At 40.3% G+C, this 18,880-nt stretch overlaps 1 protein-coding gene across 3 annotated transcripts in view; it reads left to right on the forward strand.

Annotated features, from left to right (window-relative positions):
• Positions 1 to 18,009: 18,009 nt before the first annotated feature.
• The window catches only part of WDR20 (WD repeat domain 20), a 45,228-nt gene continuing 44,357 nt past the window's right edge, over positions 18,010 to 18,880 (forward strand). For all 3 annotated transcript variants that reach the window (XM_084287768.1, XM_084287770.1, XM_084287769.1), the window contains exon 1: positions 18,010 to 18,336. In XM_084287768.1, the coding sequence (XP_084143894.1) occupies positions 18,073 to 18,336 (264 nt within the window). In that variant the 5' untranslated portion in view covers positions 18,010 to 18,072. The remainder of the gene's footprint in view (positions 18,337 to 18,880) is intronic.

Genomic DNA, 18,880 nt, shown 5'->3' on the forward strand with positions numbered 1-18,880 from the left:
AACCTTCACTGGCGGCCGCGGGGGAGGGGGCGCCGGCGAGGGGAGGGGGGAGGAGGAGTGGGCGGGGCCTCCCGCCCGCCGAGGGGCGGGGCCGAGCCGGCGGCAGCCAATCGCGGGCGGCCGCGCACGGCGGACGGAGGAGCGCCGAGGGCGGGCGGGCGTTGGCCGTTGGCTCCGTTCAGATGGGAGGGGGGGGAGGTGGGGAGGGGGGCGCGTGCGCGGTGGGCGCGCGGGGAGGGCGTTGGGAGCGCGCGCGCGGCGCGGGAAGGAGGGGCTGAGGGGAGGGGGGGGGGGAGGCACCCCCCCACCCCCCGGCCGCCGAAGCTCCTAGAAGGAGCGTGAGGGAAGGGGGCTGGGGGCTGTGGGGAGGCTTGTGCCCCGCTGGGGGCGGGATGGCTGCTCGCAGGGCTCAACGGGGGGCTGTGGGACCTGCCCCGCGGGCTCTGTGGTGCTTTGGGGATGAGGAGAGGCGAGGGAGCGAAGCCAAGAGGCGCGGGCGCACATAGCGATGCGGTTACCTCAGGGCTGAGGCGCTAATAGCGGCTGCTGGGCGGGTGCTGGTGGAGGCTGGTTTGTGAGAGCCCAGAGCCTTGAGCCTTGAGACACGGCCTTGGCTGCCTAATCTGCCAGAGATCTCCTCTGGTGTTCAAAGGGCACGGCCGCAGACACCTTGATCCGAGCATTTGTGCAGCTTGCATAAAGGTTTTGATAAGTACAGGCCTGGTTGCAGCGCGCAGCTCTGTGATTAACGCGTTCAGCGTTATAGTTAGGCTATTTTTACATCCCGAACGACCTGATTGGGAGCAAGGAGCTAATGCAGGTCTTGCGTGTCTCGGGAGAGCCATCTGCATCACCCGTGTGCCGGAGCAGGCTGCTGAAACTTTCTTCCTGGAGCTGATCCACTTTAGGGGATATAAATACTAAGTGAATCTACGTGCTAAAACTGCACAGTGATGAAAACATCAGCCTAGAGAATCCCTGATCTAAGGAACGGTTTTATTTTTATTAAATGAATAGAAAGGATGTGCTTTCTGTAGCAAAAATTCATCCCAGGCCCGACTTTTTGACATTTTCTGTTGTCTCTTAAACGTACCCCAGAGAGCAATCTAGTTCAGCATCTGACTGACTTGAGAACGCTATTTTTAGATGCCTAGCATGCCCTTATCCCAGTTAAGCATCCTAAATTAAACAGGGTGGCATGCCCAATGAATTAGATATTACAATGCTTAGCTCTATTAATGCGTATAACTGAAGATCCTTATGCTGAATCTGACATTCTCCACAACCTTTTATCCTGCAATTTGATCTAGATAAAAATGATTGACCTGGGGTCTACAGGCTTGATTTTGTTGCAGAGTTCTGTCTTTCAGGGATTTTTCAGTCCTTTTTGCTATCTTCTTTGACAAGCGAGAAAGTACATTAAGTATATGTTTAAGACATTATGTTGGAGCAGCTGAGGAATTAAAATTACAGCTTGCTTCACTGTAATTCCTGCAGTATCTGCATGAGGATCTGCATTGGTGCAATGACTTACACGGCTCTGCCCTTCTAAACACTGGTGTTACACCTCTGCCCCAAACAGCCGGCCAAAACACGGGGTCCTGCCGGTTATTTTAATTAGAAGGAAAAATTAATAGTTGTGTCAACAGTAACGTAAACTAGCGTGAGATTAGCTGCTGCTCAGCACACGGAAGAAAACCTGTAAGAGTGAAGGTAGTTGCTCACTGAGGAAGCTGGATTTTAGCCAATGCTCAGTCTAGAAAGTTCTGCGGTCCTGCCCAGGCCACCTCTTTGCTGCTCACGCCAGTTGTTTCCATGCTTTACCTTCTTTGGGTCTGGGTTTGTGGTGGTTCTCCACGCATTTCTTTTCCTTTCTCTCAAATACATGTCTACAAAATAATCTGTACCAAAACCCTTTGTAGAATATTTTATGTTCCTTCCTTCACGTAGTGACTATGGTTTCAGTCGTTGTACAGCTGCCTTGCTCGCCTGCTTCCATAAAGCAGCTTAATGGCTTTTTTCCGCTGTCTAATAAAGTGTGGCAGTTGTACCCAATGTATGTTTAATGCTTTTCTTAGATAAAATATAGTCCTGGTGTAGTGTCAATTCTATAGGACAAACCTTTTAGGCTGGAACAGTTTTACATTCAGAATCCATCAACTGAAATGTTTTCCAACATCCATCTGGTTCAAAATAACTTCTGTGTTTTAGAGAACTGCTAAGCCATTATTATTTATGGAGATCTGTCCCATATTTTTTTCCCGTAATATCCTACTAAAATTATTTGTGTGCTTTCCTTTTGAGATGTCAAAAAAATGAGATTGACATTTTCATCGAAATAGTTAAGATGTTTTTCTTAAGAAAATCTTTTCCTTTCTAATCTCTTGATTAATGTGGATTCAGTCATACAGACTTAACAATATACTTAATTTTAAGCATGAGAAGACCTGTGGAAGGTTTGAATAAGTCTGCAGGATCACAGACTGTCTGATGTAGTAGTCATGTTATTCTGTTTCTCTTTTGTGATTGTGTTATTTGGCTTTCAAAAGCTGTCTTCAAACCAGACTGATTTTTTTTTTTGTCAAAATTGTTTGACAAATCCACTAGGAGAACATAATCTCATTCCAAACCATCTGAATTTTCCCAGCTCTGCTTAACACAAGTTTCAGGGTGCCTGTGTAAAGCTAATATTTTCTTCACAATTTTTGAATATATTCCTCTTGTTCTGTTACACAGTAAGGGCTGGTGAAGACTGGCATTTTTTTTTTCCTATTATTCCTCTGTTTTAACTGATCACAGATCTGTATTGCTTGTTTCTGGCTAAAATGTTCCAGACTTAATTTCTGCCAGAGTTAATACTGGGGGAAAATCTGTGCAAAATCTCCCTTTTCTCAACTAAGAGATTAGTACACTTCCCCATTTTAACAAATAGCTCTATTAATAGGGGAATTGCTGAAGCCTGTTATTTTCAAGTCCTACATTCTTGGCATATTCACACACGCTTTTTCCCTTCCATGTCTCCCACCCACCCCTGACACTTCTCACCGTTCCAGGTCTATCCTTTGATTTCCAGCCTGGACAACAAGCAGTCCATTCTACAGGTAGTGCACATCTGGGCTTGGGCAATAAAAAGCCAGCCGTTGCCTCCTAGCTCCTAGGACAGTCAGAAAACAAGGATTCTCCCTGTTCCTTCCTTCAAAAGAGGCAACAAGAGGATGCATCTCTGCTACCCACCTACTGATTTTCTCAGACCTAAATATCTCTGTGATCTCTATTCCTGTGTTAGTTTTGATTGAATTGCTTAAGTAGGTCAAATTTACTAAAGAGGGACTGATGGACAACCACCATACCACGGCATATGTTTCATTGCCTTAGGATAGTAGACTAAAATCATTCTTCCATTTTTTTTCCACTAAACAACTTGTAACCAGTGTTTGATGGATGGTTACAAGGTGTTTTTTTTTTTTTTTCCCAATTATACAGTATTAAAATAAGTAACATGGGGAAACTACCGTTTATTCAGTAAAATGTACTACCTCAAACATCAATGTAAATGCAAAAACAAAACAGAACAACCACAATACCCAGTCAAAGCCCAGGCAGGTAGTTGACTTGCCATTCTCATCAGAATCTGAGCAACTTCTGCCTTCAGAAAATTCAGATTTGAACCAAATTTTGAAGAAAACGGTCTTTAATCAAAAACTGTTCCATACCAACACATGCCAGAAAGTTAAATATATCGCTGCATTAACTGCATAGGCTTCAATCTTGCATTTGCCAATTTCCTACGGAAGATCCCCATAGTTGTTCCCTGTATACATTTGCACAGTAATAGAAGATTTAATTATACAACTTTATTGATCTTACAAAATAACATAGAACAAAGTAAAAGACGTCTGGAAGAAAGTTATTTAATATTAAAAGCACTGAAATAACACTCAGGAAAACCCAGCGTTTTATTCTTGATTCTGCCACAGGCTTCTTCAGTGTTGCTGAATAAGACTTTTTTATTTTTATAAACCACAAAGAAATTAAATGAAATCTGCATAGAGAATTTTAACTCCAGCATTTACTGATTTTTGAGTGTTTGATGTTGTAGCCTTAGTGCTTTTGAAATTAATTCTGTCTGAGTTCTGAGACAGATTTGTCATGTCGTTATCTCAGTACTTCAGGGTTTACTTAAGGAAAACAAAACTGCAGCAATTGAAATTGCCTATACAGTAGATTTCAGAAAACTGACATAAGTAGAAAGATGTGGAAATATGTGTCTGGTTTTCTTTAACACACTAGAATTATGCATGTAAAATCTGTGTTATCATAATGAAATGTAAAGCTGGCGTGGATCACTGACTGAACAAAGCATCATGCTTTCTTAAAATGATTCATCAGGCTGTCCCATTTCCTGCTTTCTCTTGTCTTATTTGGGAGCCGAAATGATCAGAAGATCTTTGGGTCACAAAAAAGAAAGTGATTCATACTAGAAATAGGATCGACAGTCACTTAGATTTTTTTTTTTTTTTTGTGGTGGAAAGATACTCGAAAGGCAGAGAACAAAATCGATCTCACAAAGTGTAGTTGTACTTCTGAACCGTAGATGGCAGCAAGAATTGTATGGACCAAGGGCACATTCCTAAACGTACAGGTTTTTTGAAGGAAGTGTTAGGGAGTGTGATAACTGTCAGTCATTGCTCCAGAAGGAATTCTGAAGAGACTTGAACTGTTGAAGAAAAATTCATTAGTTTTAATGAGAATCAATATTTCCACTAGCAAATGCCAAGTATAATTTACAATAAAAGTTCAGCTGCATAGAAAGGCTGAGAGAAGGAGCGTCGAAAAGCCACAACGTAACTGTCTAATCTTAGCATAGATTACTTCATATGCTGTTTGTTACAAAATGAATACGTTAGATTATAACCAGTATCATTCAACGTTTTAACTTTGTCCTCATCTTTATATTCCCTTGTGGCTTAAACAAGAGATACTGGTTTTTGGAGTTTTATGCCATATATCATGATTTATACCTTCCCAGAATAAGTGCATAATTATGCACTTCTGAGCTGAAATTATATGTACAGACCAAGAATTATACCTAGGAAAACCTGAGAGACAAAGGTCACTTTGTCTTCCACAGTATTACAAGTGGTTCTTTCCAGTATCTGGTTCTGCTTTTTGCTTTATGAGGACCGTGAGGATGCAGTACCTGTTTTCTGAAATGTGTGTTGTCTTTGTCCAGCATGGGACCAAAAAAACCAGCACATATAATTGCATGGCTTGGAGAATGACTGTGGAATGCCACCAGAACCCATCAGAACCCCTTTGAAACAAGAAGCAATCAGGAATAGTTCCATAGATGTTAGTTTTGAGGGAAGAACAGAGATGATGGCAGCTGTAACTTTATTATCCATGATTCAGAGCTTTTTTCCACTCATTGGCATAAGCTGCAATAGATCCTAATTCAGAAAGAGAAGAAACTTCGAGAAAAAGCTCTTCCAAAGAGCAGGTGGTTTAACTAAAAAGCCACCAGACAAACAAAATCCTTGACTTCCCATCAAGATATTAAAAAATTGTGATGGTCACAACACTAGAAAAGTTAACAGAGCCTCATCATCGGGTGTGGCAATAACTTGATACTTTTTCCCTGTATATATTCAGATTCTAAGAGTTGGATTCAGTATAACAGTAAAGGTAGTAGTTTAGATGCATGTTTCAACAAAGGTTTGAGTAGCCACAGAAATTTTAAAAATGTGAAGCCACAGAAATTTTAAAAATGTGCAAGCTTGGGTTCAACATTTTTCAGGAAGAGAGATTATTAACATTTAAAATAGAGGTCAGTGACACTGACTCCTTTCTGTATTTCCAACATAGGATACCATCTTTACTTTGGCTCTTTGTACTTGTGAGAAAGAGGGAAGAATTAATTTGAATCTGTCACAGGTTCTGGGCAGACTGTGTAGCACCTGGCTGAAGATTTTAATTTATTTTTTCTGTATTTCAGACTTAGTATTTTCATCTTATGACAGCGATACTGTTAAGGGAAAAAACAGGGTTCTAAAATTACAGACTACTTTCAGATAATCACGGATTAAGTCATCACAGCTATCTACGGTAATCACTCTGCTACATACATTTTTTTTTTCCCTTCTGTGTCAGATAGATCAAAAGATGCATTTCTTGGGGGGAAAAAACAGGACAGCCCTGAATGCCACCTTTCCTTCCAAAGAATGCCAAAAAAAAGAATAGTAGCACTAAGATAACCTTGATTAAAGCTGACTATGAGTAGATACGTTGAGAAATTTAGTCAAGAGTTGTACAAATACTTGATTAATCATATACAAATTTATCTGTAGGCTATGCTGCAGTAAGCAAGCATAGTGAATTAGAGGGAAAGTCAGTTTTCATCTCTTTCAAAGTGATGTTTCCTGCCACAGTGAGGCAAATCTCCTGAAGTAACTCTGCCATCTATATTGAAATCCTGCTTTGCAGTCAGCTGAGCTGAGGGTATTCTTAGCCAGTTAATATGCATGTCAGTATAATGCAGCTGCTCTACAGCATTTTACATTATGAAAGTAGGACAGACTAGAGTTATTAGAAGTCACCAGGTTATTTCTTAATCAGAGCAGTGCTGGTTAATGCTTGCCAGGAGGTATTACTTTCTGCCTTTTTTTCTCTCATAGTTGGCTACAAAAAAAAAGAGAAAAAAAACTCTGGAAAGGTTCTTTCATCTGACTGAGAACCACACTGACTCTTATGACTGACAAATTTAAAACTGTTTCAGATGCTGACAGCCGAGGATATCTACATCCCCACTTCATGTGGATTAGATATGTCTGGAATAGCAAAAGTATTTTTATTTCATTGAATTTGAGTTACTTTTTGAATTTGTTTTGTGTTTAAATAAAAGCAGTAAGTTTACATTAACCAGAAAAGTTCTTTATTATAAAACTACAAAGAAAATGATGATATAATGCATTTTCTGTCTCGTTTTTGCTGTCTTTTGCTGTAAAAGAACGGATTTTTCAGCTTTTTTTTTTTTTTTTTTTTTTTTTCTCTTTATGGCACAGCTGCTCTTTCTAATGACTTATCTAAAATTGTATTTCCTCAGACTGTTTGGTCAAAGTGAAATCTGTTACCCATAGTTCTGTAGAACTGTTTCAAGTTTGTTTACCTGAAAGAAATACAGTTCTGAGTTTATACCAAACATAACCATGATGACTTGGCTTCCTTCTCCTTAGCTTTCTGAGATGGAAAATGGCAGTGGGCCATTCTTTTCACTAGAAATCTCTGCATTCACATTCCTATTTTATTCATTAATTTGCATTTGTTATTTCCATCTTGACTGACTTGCCTGTATGTCACAGCTTTTTTAAGACTATAGGTCACGAGAAGTATTTCCAATTCTGCTTTGTGTTTTCATAGAGTTCGTTCATGAAATACTATACATCTGGTATTCAAAATGTCTTTCTAAATTGCTTTCTGCATATCTATTGTCAATTTTGGAGCTAGAGCTGTAATATCTGGTGCTTAAAAGCCAGAATTACTAATCAGTCAGTGTCAACCAGACCTCTTTCAGAAGTATATTTAAGTGCTTTGGGAGACTTCTTTGGTCCCAAATGTACAGCTCTAGGTTACATCAGTATAACATATACATTCAGCATTTATTGCTTTAGCTGCATGATTAGGATTTTCAGCTATAAATATGTCTTTGCAATGTCAAATAGTCCAGATTTTACCAAAAGCATTAGCCGTGTCTTATTATATTAACTAACATAAGTGTTAGTCTTATAAGACATCCTCTGAGTAGGTGAATGAAAAGATCAGTATACAGTTTTGACTGGTAAGTGGTATAACTATATTATATATTATATAGACTATTATATATTATTCTTAAATATAATTATATATTACTCTTAATTATATATTACTCTAATTAATTATATATTACTCTAATTATATATTACTCTTAAAAAGTAATCATTAGGAAAAAAATACAGAAATTATCTCAAACACAACGTAGAGTCCTTCTTGTAAATGTTCCTGCTAACAGTACAAAGACAGCTTAGTTAACGCTGTACTAGTAGCATCTGGGAATGCTGCAAGGACATTAGGTATTCAACTAGTGTTTCAAAGCATGTACTATTAGCATCTCAAACAAGGCACTTACAAAGAGTGTAATTGGATAGCTGATGAATTGAGAATGCTCTTTCACATTTTTTTTTGATTTGCCTTTCTTCCAAATAATCTCTTTGGTCTTCCTTAGGATCTAGGATAATCTTTGTTCAGCTCAGGAGTTTCCCTTTAATGAAATCTGAGAGTTTAAGTGGAGCACAAGGCCAAAAAGCAAGCTTTTCCTGAAATTAAGGATTAAGATTCTCTTACTACAAATACATTAACTGTCATTGACTACCTGAGAACAATGAACTCGTGCTTTGCATGTATTTTGTGCTCCAACAAATAAAACAACTACAGAAATGAAACCATTTTGATTTGTATTTCCCTCGACTTTCAGAATCCTGATAAAGCATAGCAGTACACAGCAACACATGAACTGCAAGAGGGAGTTTATGTGGCAGAAGTTCATTAAGATTGACCTTTTTTTAATGTTATATTTTTTTGAAATGTTTCTTTAAACATGAAATGCAGTACTGGTGTTGTTTTGTGTGATAGCATCTTCATTCTCTTGCTAAACAAAGTTTGGTCAATGATTATCACCCAGCCAGGGCAAATTTGCTGCTAAAGTTAGAACCATTGTTATATCAGATTGTGCACCTGTGCTTGCACTGCTGTTCTACAATGTGTTCACTTGACATTATTCACTTATGAGACAGAGAACAGCAAATTCCATTCACAACATCATTATTAACACTGACAACAAGAGAGCCTTGCACTGAAGGTGATACACATACTGCCTTTTTGCTTTGTGAGCCCGATTCAGGAGATATCAGCACAAACAATGGTTCTGTGAAAGTTTTGGTGCCTGACCTCACAGTAGTAATGGAGGCAGCTTTAGTCATCCTGTACCTTACAGCTGGAGTACAATTATGTTCATTGGGTCAGGCATTCCCAGGATCCAGCTTGTTTGGCTCAGTCTAGGCCTGAAATCTGATTTTGTTCAGAGATCACAACAAAATCAGAAGGCTTAAGCATTCTCAGGCTATACTTAGGAACTTAGCAGTATTTTACTTGCTGAGTCATACTGATGTCAAGACTACGTGCATCCAAAGAATTACAAAATGGCTCCTTCAACAAGGTTTCCTTGCTGGAGTAGAAAGTGTTGATGAGCAACTATTTTAGCCTGTTAGGCAAATGTTTTTTCCCTTTTCACCTGTTGGCTGATCTTGAGTTTGCACAGGTTCAATGTCAATAATGGTGAATGGGGCTGAAAGCTCATTGCATGTCTATGTTTATACATACACAGAAACTTGACTGTGACATATGGCTTTTTAAACTGAGTAGAAAGATACAAATAATTTTGGATTTATGTTGTGAGAGTAAAAGACAGAGAAATATAATTGCTGCAGTTGCAATACTAATATTTAATTGTATATTTTGGACTTGCAGTCTTGGATTTATAATTTCTTGCTTAAGCTGAAGACAGCATAGGATGGATAATTGTTTAATCAAGACAATTTAGTAAGCTTTTTAATATAAGCATGTTAGATTGTGGTATAAAGCACAAAAAGTCATCACAAAATTTCATTTACTACCAATAATTAATTTCCCATTTACATTCTTGGACATCCCAGAGTTTACATTTTACTGTTATGACAATAACAGACACTGGGTATTCTTCTCCGTCTCCTTTAACTGAAACACTACCTGTATAGGAACATCCTGACATAATTGTTTAAAGAATGTAAGTGAAATTTTGGGGGAGAATGAGAGATACTGACTTAGGTGGTATAATTATGAATATTCCATTCAAGTCAGAATAAGACTGCAAGGAAACACATTTTACTTAAGGCTCATGTTACGTTGTAAAGTCCCTCTTGTTAATTTAAAGGTAATAAAATCTGAAACCACCTAAATGTGTAGAGTTCCTATTTAAGCTATGTTCTTATTTAATGTTCCTATTCAAGGTATGTTAAGTTCCCTTTATTTAAGTCCCCTTTATTCACCCGTTTTGAACAAAGGCCATGAGAACCTTGTGCCTCACTAACAGCTGGTGTTGTTCTGTCCACAGTTGTCTCTTGGTACAGCTGTGGGAAAGAAAGACATAAAAAAGAAAACATTATGACTTAGACTGACTAGAATGATTTAGAAGATTATGACAAGAGTATATTTGAATTTTCCAAGGGAATTGATGGACAGAAACATACTGTTGCCACATTTAAACTTACTTTAGGAGAGCAACTAATCTTCATCATCTAAGTCTGTCAGTAAAAGATCACTGTCATCACTCATCTTTCTGTAGGTAACCTTCAAACCACACTTTTTTTTTCTTTTTTTTTTTTATAAGCCCATCACTTGCTTTAGACACGCAGTGGGAGAGGGAGAGTAAAGAGAAACTGAACAAATTTAGGCATGGAGCAAGTCAGACTTCCAGTCAGACAGGCACTTAGGGTGCATTATTTTCACATATCGCATATCAAAGGCTGACTGGGTTTGCTAACCCATATATTAGAGGCAAGCAGCCTCCTCATTTGTTATCTAGAAACTAAGATCCCAATCCTGCACTTCAAAAGAAATTTCTAATCACTTATGCCTACGCAAGGTAAGTAAAATGCTACCTACTCAAAATAATGTTTACTTACTTATATTGCACAAATATATGTGATTATGTAAAAGGTAACCTTACAGAATCACAGAATAGTTGAGGATGGAGGGGACCACGTTGGAGGTCACCACGTTGGAGGTCACCTCATCCAACCTAGGGTCACCTAGAGCAGGTTGCCCGAAGCCTATGTCGACCAACAGCTCTTCTGACAGGAACTGATGGGTGACATCGCTTTGCAATTACAAGAAGTGGATCAGAGCTGTCTCCCAGAAAGAATATTAAAAGCAAACTCTCTACTGGAGCAGTGGACACAGATAAACTGATTTTGCCCTGTCACACATGACCTCAGCTCAAGGAGCACTAAAACAGAAAAAGGAAGATAAATAACCTTGTGAATGGCAAAAGTGCATTATAGACTGTTCGTATTTGTGAATGCAACTGAAAATAGCAGCACCCTAACTCGTGAGATGAATCTACTAAAATGGAAGAAAAGCTTATGAACTATGTTAGTACCAATAAGGATTCCTTCTTGGTGCTTGCACTATTGTGACTACAGTGACAAAGGGAGGAATATGGGTCTCTGCGTATGCCCTGCCATCCATGTGGGACACGTGAGATGAGCACAAGTCTGTCTAGTTTGCAATGCAGTTAGAATTCACCAGATGGGGCTAATACAGCAAATATAAATATTCTCTATAGAAGTCATACTGAAGAAATGTAGATAGATAGGTAGGGAGAACAATATATACTTGTATATATGGCACAGGAGTTATAACTCTGAAAGGCTATGGCTGTTTTTTGTTGTTGTTGTTGTTTGTTTGTTTATTGTGGTTAACCCTCTCAATTAATTCATTATTTAAAATAGATAATTTATTTTGATAGTCTTATATAAATTATATGTTTAACTATTCAACCATTAACCACCACCACTCCTCAAACCAGTAGCTGTAGGTTTCTTATTTCAAATATTTTTTTAAATCTCTAAACAACTATAAAGCCACAAATACAGAAATGGAAGGATATATGTTGTCTTTGGATCCTAGATATGATGCTTTTTTTCTGCCTTTAAATAAAAATACAAATACAAGTTGAAAAAATCAGTCTATGCTTATAAACACATATGACTTTCCTTTTTGACATGGTACATGACTGATCTTGTTTCCTACATCCATCTCCCAGGTTTTGTTTCATGTAGATACTCTGAACATATTTAGACATGACAGTGAAGTTTTAGCTAATTCATTTAAAAAAAAAAAAAATCCCTGCATGCACTGCATCTCTCAGATGCCCTTATCTATGTCAAATCATTGAATCGGAAACTTAGTACCAAAAACTGAAAGTAATTATCTGTGAAAAGTGTCAGATTGACGTTCTCTATATTCTGACATGTCTTTAATAATTGATTCTATCATTTTTGCCATCACTGGGAATGAAAATATGTTAAAATTTAGTATTTATCAACCTCATATTTGATTTTATCATGTTATACCTATTTATGTAAATAAAAATAACAGTGAATATAGTATACATCAGATAGCATTTAACCCATTGAACAAATATTATTGGCAAATGACAAATCGTATTATACCTAGTGCTTGGTCACAGATGGAGGCAGAAGACAAAGAATGTCACACTAATGATTACTGATAAGTATACATTAGCTAAGAATATAATGTTGTATGAGCTGGATAAGGATGGTAGTTTCAGGTAAACAAGAAAAGCAGGGACCCAAGAGCCTGCTCTACATAGGTAACCTTCAAACTACTCCTTTCTTTAACAATCCCATCACTTGCAGTAGGAGAAAGAGAGTAAGAGAGAAACTGAACAAGTTTCATCGAGCATGGAGCAAGTCAGACTTCCAGCTAGACAGGCACTTACAGTTTTGAATGCTTCAGTGCTGATAATTTATTACGAATTAAACTTTTTGTAATGAAATTATAAGGTATATATGATAATAAGAATATATGTTCTAGCAATAAATTCCCATTCTCCTCAGCCAAGCCCTATTCTCCTTGCCTTGTAGATCACAAATAAATAATTAAACAAATAAGTAAACCCCCTTTGATGAAAAAACTGTATTGGGAAGTTCTGTCTAAACAGTTACACGATTCCGCTCACCGATCTTCTAGTTCCCAGATACGAGTAAGTTGTGGACACCAGATGGATGTCTAAGACATGTGAATATAACTTACGCCCTTCTTGCCTTGCAAATGAAAGTCATGAGCATGACCATAATAATGACCATAATGAAGCCAGCACTCAGTTCAGAGAAATGAGCTCTCCCTTCTGTAAACGTGCAATGATTCAACTAGCACTGAATGAACAGCCTGTGCTATACAGCTTCCAAAGCTTCTATGCTTCAGTGAGCTCACAGAAAAGCTCATAAAAAGTTCCAATAGAAGATCATCTACCTAAAACTTCAATGCTTCATCTAAAACAATTTGGAGTCAGTCATTCAGGCCATGGAATTTAAATTACACTTGTGACACTGATGAAGAATCTCCTTCTAAGGCTCAACAGAAAGCAGATATAGTCATTCTTACCCCGAAGCTCTCTGCAGCATGTTTATTTCGAGATAATATTGTCTCATGTGAGAATGGTGATGAGGGAATGCAGAACATGCTTTCAGTCCCTCCTTGAGAAATATACCAAAGCAATGGAAAAATAACTTCATTGAGATGGTCTTAGCTTGTGCATTTCTAGATTAATCCTCTCTCCAGTCTTTTTCAGAAAACAAGCTTGAGTGCCAGCAAACAGTATGCAGAAGGACGACAACTTCGTTCTTGCCAAAGTGGTAAATCTGGGCACTAGGCAGTGGAGTAGTCAGGACACACAACCCATCCATTAACAAGCAAACTTTACTGAATATGTACACAGCTATGCAAAACTAAGCCATGATTGATATATAATCGCTATTAACGAGAGCTCATCATTTCAGTAGATGGCCTGGGGGAGACTGGTGAGCCTAGGATAAATGTAAGACATCTACAGATCTCTTTAAAGTGCAAAATGTTCAGAGCCATTCGATTCTGTCCACTTTTTAGGCAAACAAAGAACTTATTCTTTGTTTTAGGCTGGTAATGCTTCCCTCTCCTTAGCTGTTCTTTCCAAGGACACTTTTCTCAGCTTTCCTTATTTCCTGTTCTGCTTAAGGGAGACTTCAAGCACACAATGACAACCTCTTTTCGTGTTAATTTGCATGGATGAGTAACTGTTAGCTAACTGTTGCTCACACCAACTACACGTTGCTTGGCTGACCTGCAAAACCTATCAATAACCATGTATGATCACAACGCGATCACCAACATGACCTGCCCAGTGAAAACCAGCTGAATGAAATAGCTGGCTGTGATGAGCAGAGAAAATAATTTTGAAACACTTACACACTAAGTATTTTGCTGCTTAAGTTACAAACACACGAGTGGCTATTGCAGACTGCAACTTAGGCATGTTCTTGGCCTTCTTGATGGCATTAAATTCTCACACTGCAGCACTGATAAGCATCACTGTCTAGAAATTCCAGTTTTGTAAGGAACTAAATTATTGCTGCTGGACAACAATCAGACATTACTTATTCACAGCTCTGTCATTCCTCAGCTGGATTACAGCACTACTGTATGGATGGATAATATGTCTTCCATGTCTAGGGAGTTTTGAGAAGTACATAATGCTGGAGCACATCTCAGAAACACAAGCTATTTGCAGGCATATCAAACCAATCTCTCTGGCTTCCCATAGAATTTAAATTAACTTCATAATCTCAGTTTTATCTTCAGAAAACATAATTTCCAGGATAGCTAAAGCTTCTAGATAAGAACTGTTTTTGAGAAGAATAACAGTCTTCACTATGGCGGTAAGCTACTCTGTTCAGGAGACAACTTTCAGAGAGCTGACTGCAAACAGCAAAATAAATTCCTTCAAAGACACAACAGAGTTCATTGTCATCCAATCCCAACCATAAATCAGATTTCTTTTACCTTGCCTTCTTTAAAACAAATGTTTGTTTTTAAAAATACCCATTTATTTTTAAGAAATGAATCCTCAAAACTATGGTAACAATTCTTTTCCACGCACTTTTGTTCCTGAGGAGGGACAAAAGCACAAAAACTCACAAAGTATTCTAGATTAGAAGAGACTTACTTGCTCCCCTAACATCCTTTTGTTTTGTAATGCATAAAACAATCCATTATCATATGTCTTTAGTGTTAATTATATGTAGTGGTTAAGAAGAAATTCTTAATGCAAACAGGGAGCTATGAACTGAAAATGTTTAAAACTATGCCATAAACAATATTTTCTCATGATGAAAGTAAATTAGAAGTACTTTAAATCCACGTAAGCCATTGGAAATGTATTTCCAACATCACAATTGTTCTTTTCCTAATATTAAATGGAACTTGCATGCCACTCTCCTTTCCAACATGAATCTGACTAGCTCAAATGTGTTGTGTATACCTGTGTACACCTGTGTCAGATGGTAATTCTCATGCATTCACAATTTGGTAAGAACTTACACATTGCAAAGCTTTTGATACTCTGAAGCCACTAAATACCTAAATTTTTTTTGACATCAGTAATCCAAGCAAGATGTGACAGACAGCCTACAGTTGACAGAAACTGCAGACATGGTCTCTTGATTCCCACCTCATAATCTGCAGGCAGTGCATGCTTGAATAGATACTTTTAGCATGATGAAGTAGAGTGTAGTCACAATACTTTTTTTTCTTTTTTTTCTCAGAAGAGCTGATAAAAGCATCACTGATCTCAGTTGTTGCACTTTTAGACAAGTAACAGATGGCATTCAATTCAAGCATAGAAAAGTTTTGTTAATAACTGTACTTGTATCACCTAAGTTTTAAGGCTCCAGTTTCCTCACGGTCAGCAAAAGCACTAATAATACTGCAGCCTGAAATGCTGCAGGACCAATTCATGCTGTGCATAAATCAATCTCTAAGAACCGCACTATTTTATTAATGTTAGTGAATTTTGCTCATGTCTGCCTTCCAGCTTACCCTAACACTAGTGAGAAGTCCAGGCACAATAAAGCAGTGATTCTGCCTGACTTCCATTCATTGATTGTACATACAAAACAAAACATCTATGGGCGTCCTGATGGGATCATTTCAGAACTATAATCTTTGGTTAGCTTGAAACAGAAGAATTTACAAGTAGTACAGAGAACTTTTTCAGAAGGCTTATCATTGTAATCTCTTTTTCCCATTCTTTAACCAAGTATTTGGTGAGGATTGTTGATGGGGCTGTACAATAGCGTTCTTGTGACTTGCAGCTGTGTTTTTCAAATGAATATTTGTCTTGGATTCTCTGTGGAATCTCTCAGCAGCTTTTATTGATGTTTCTTGGTAAATGTTAAACACTACATCAATTCTTTGACTTTCTGCACCATCATGTACTGCTGATAACCAGGTACATGTTAACTTTGTTTATTCTTTGGATCACGCTCATTCCATCAGTGATAGATGGCCTGCTGTGGTTTCACTACAGTTTGCATTCCTCACGATCCCTCTACCAAAGTTGCCTGCTTTGTCGCTCGAAGTGATCTACCCAACGTTGTCAGTGTGTAATGAGTAAGACATTCAGTATGTCAGCTTGAAGCAACACTTGTTTGGGTTAGATCTTTGTTTTGAATATTATTGTCATTAAGACATTAAGAGATCCTTGCATTTCCCATTTCCTGCTCTTTTTTTTTTTTTTTTTTTAATGACTGAAAACGTTCTGAACTTCTTTGTGGAACTCAATTCATGAAATTTCTGCATGAAAGAACCACTCTCTAGATAAAGACTCTTAGAATAATTGCAGGTCTGCTCACCTACTTCATGTACTTCTAGGAGGACATCAATACTATATAGCAGCTGGTTGATAAACCGGAAAGATCTATTGGTCATTATTGATTGGCTCTATCTTAAGAATTTCAAGCAAGGCTTCAATACCTGGCCTCATTACAGTTCGATTATCTGTACTTGTTCAGATATTCACTAATTTACATACTCTATTCTGCACGAGTTAACCTGGAGGTCTTCAGCTGTTTCAGGTCTCTCAGCTACCTTGTACCAATATTTTGATGATTGGCAATAAGGTAGTATTTCGCTTCAAACTAAATCCCTTTGAACTAAACTGATTTGAAAATAAAGCCCTTTAGCCCCCTGGAGTCTGGGTGGGCTTCTGTGATTGAGATGATCTAGTGGAAAGAATGGGAGGTTCTGCATCCCTCCTGCTCTGCACTCCCATCCCCTCCCTTACCCAGTCTGTGTTTTTCATCTAACCCGACTCATTTCATATTTGCAGAGGGGTTAATTCTCTGCCCCAGGATCTTTTATAAGCAGTTTGTCATAAGGTCAGATGAGCAACACTACTGGTGAAGGAAGTAGCAGCAGACAGTCAGTGAAGGAAAAAGAGAGCAGGAAAATCCCTTTATTGCCAGCCACATTAGAGCAACTCTGATACAATGTGAAACCACACTTTGAAAGTGCATTGTTAGAAGGCGGTCTAACAATGTGCTGATCTTCCCCTAGCTGCACATTCCCAAGTCCTTCCTTATTTTGTCTCTAGCAGTTCTCTGTTGAATTGGACCAGCTTTGCTGCTGACCGACAGTTTGCTTACCTGACTGAGAGCCTGCCATTTCTCTGGTGGCATTAGCTTTCAAGCTGCTCTGACTCACCCTTTTGTTGCATGACTACTGGAACTGATGCAAGGGAGGCAGTGGAAACCTGAAGACAGAGGAGATGTTGTGTTCATAGACTCATAGAATATCCTGAGATCCTGAGTTGGAAGGGACCCATAAGGATCATGAAGTCCAACTCGTTTTGATGTCTGAGGAGATGTCACCTTTTTTTTTTTTTTTTTTTTTTTGGTGATGAGGAGATGTCACCTTTTGTTTTTTTTACAGCTGGAGAGCAGTCTCTAATTAGCCTAAGCCAACCGTGAGGATATAATTAAACTCAGAGGACACTTGCCTCCCTAGTGAAAATTTCGGGGGACCACAGGCTTAACGCCTCAATCCACATTTGCATTTATTCTCTTTTCACAGTCTCATCCTCGTGCAGGGGTCAGGAACCCCACCACCAACCCCAACCTCAAGCCCTCCACCCCCAGCCCGCCTCCGCCATCTTGTGCACCCCCCTCACGATCCCCGCCCCGCTCCCCGCCGGCCCCGCCCCCTCCTTTGCGGTCCCTCCCCCGGGCGGGCGGGGGCGGCGCATGCGCAGCGGCGCGGTAAACAGGGGCGGCGGCTCCTCCCCCTTACGCCGTTTGCGTGGCCGCCTCCGCGCAGGGCCGCGCGAGCGCCGGCGGCGGCGGCGGTTGCGCAGTGTGGCCACATCCGGGCGCCGGGGCAGGATGAATGCTCCTTTCCAAGATGGCGGCGGAGGGAGGAGGGAAGGAGATGAACGAGATTAAGACCCAGTTCACCACCCGGGAGGGGCTGTACAAGCTGCTGAGCCACTCGGAGTACAGCCGGCCCAACCGGGTGCCCTTCAACTCGCAGGGCTCCAACCCGGTGCGCGTTTCCTTCGTCAACGTCAACGACCAGAGCGGCAACGGCGACCGGCTCTGCTTCAATGTGGGCCGGGAGCTCTACTTCTACATCTACAAGGGGGTCCGCAAGGTACCGGGAGGCTCCGGGGGAGGCTGACGGGGGGCTGCGGGGGTCCCCGGGGGCTGTGGGGGTTGTGGCGGGGGCTGTGGGGGCAGCGGGCGCCGCTGCTGCGGGCCCCCGGGGAGCTCCGGGGCCGGCAGCTGTGGGGCTGCTCCCCCCGGTGCTGTGGGGTCAGGGCGGGGGGTTGGGGCCGGGGGGGGGTGGGGATGGCAGCCTCGGTGCCGGCAGCGGTGGGAGTGGGAGCAGGGGGTGTACGGAGGGGTGTGCCCGCGCTGGGCCTCGCTGCCAGTGACATTCGTGTAGGAATGAGGGGGTTTGAGGGTAATAAGGCGGCTCCCGGCCTCCTTCACCTGCTGCTTGGGGGCCCAGGGGGGCCGGGAGGGAATGCCCGGCGTGATTGTGGTGGTGTCAGAGCCCTGCGGTTAGGCCGGTGGGCGGAGGGTGGCTTGGTCGCGCTGGTTGGGGAGCTCCGGTGGGTGTTTGGGGCCTTTCCGATCAGTTTGGAGCGTGGAGTGGTCTGGGGGTTGTTCCTAAATGCGACGAGATGAGGTTT

The sequence above is a fragment of the Netta rufina genome (genome assembly GCF_964035555.1).
Source record: "Netta rufina genome assembly, chromosome: 5".
Lineage (NCBI taxonomy): Eukaryota > Metazoa > Chordata > Aves > Anseriformes > Anatidae > Netta > Netta rufina.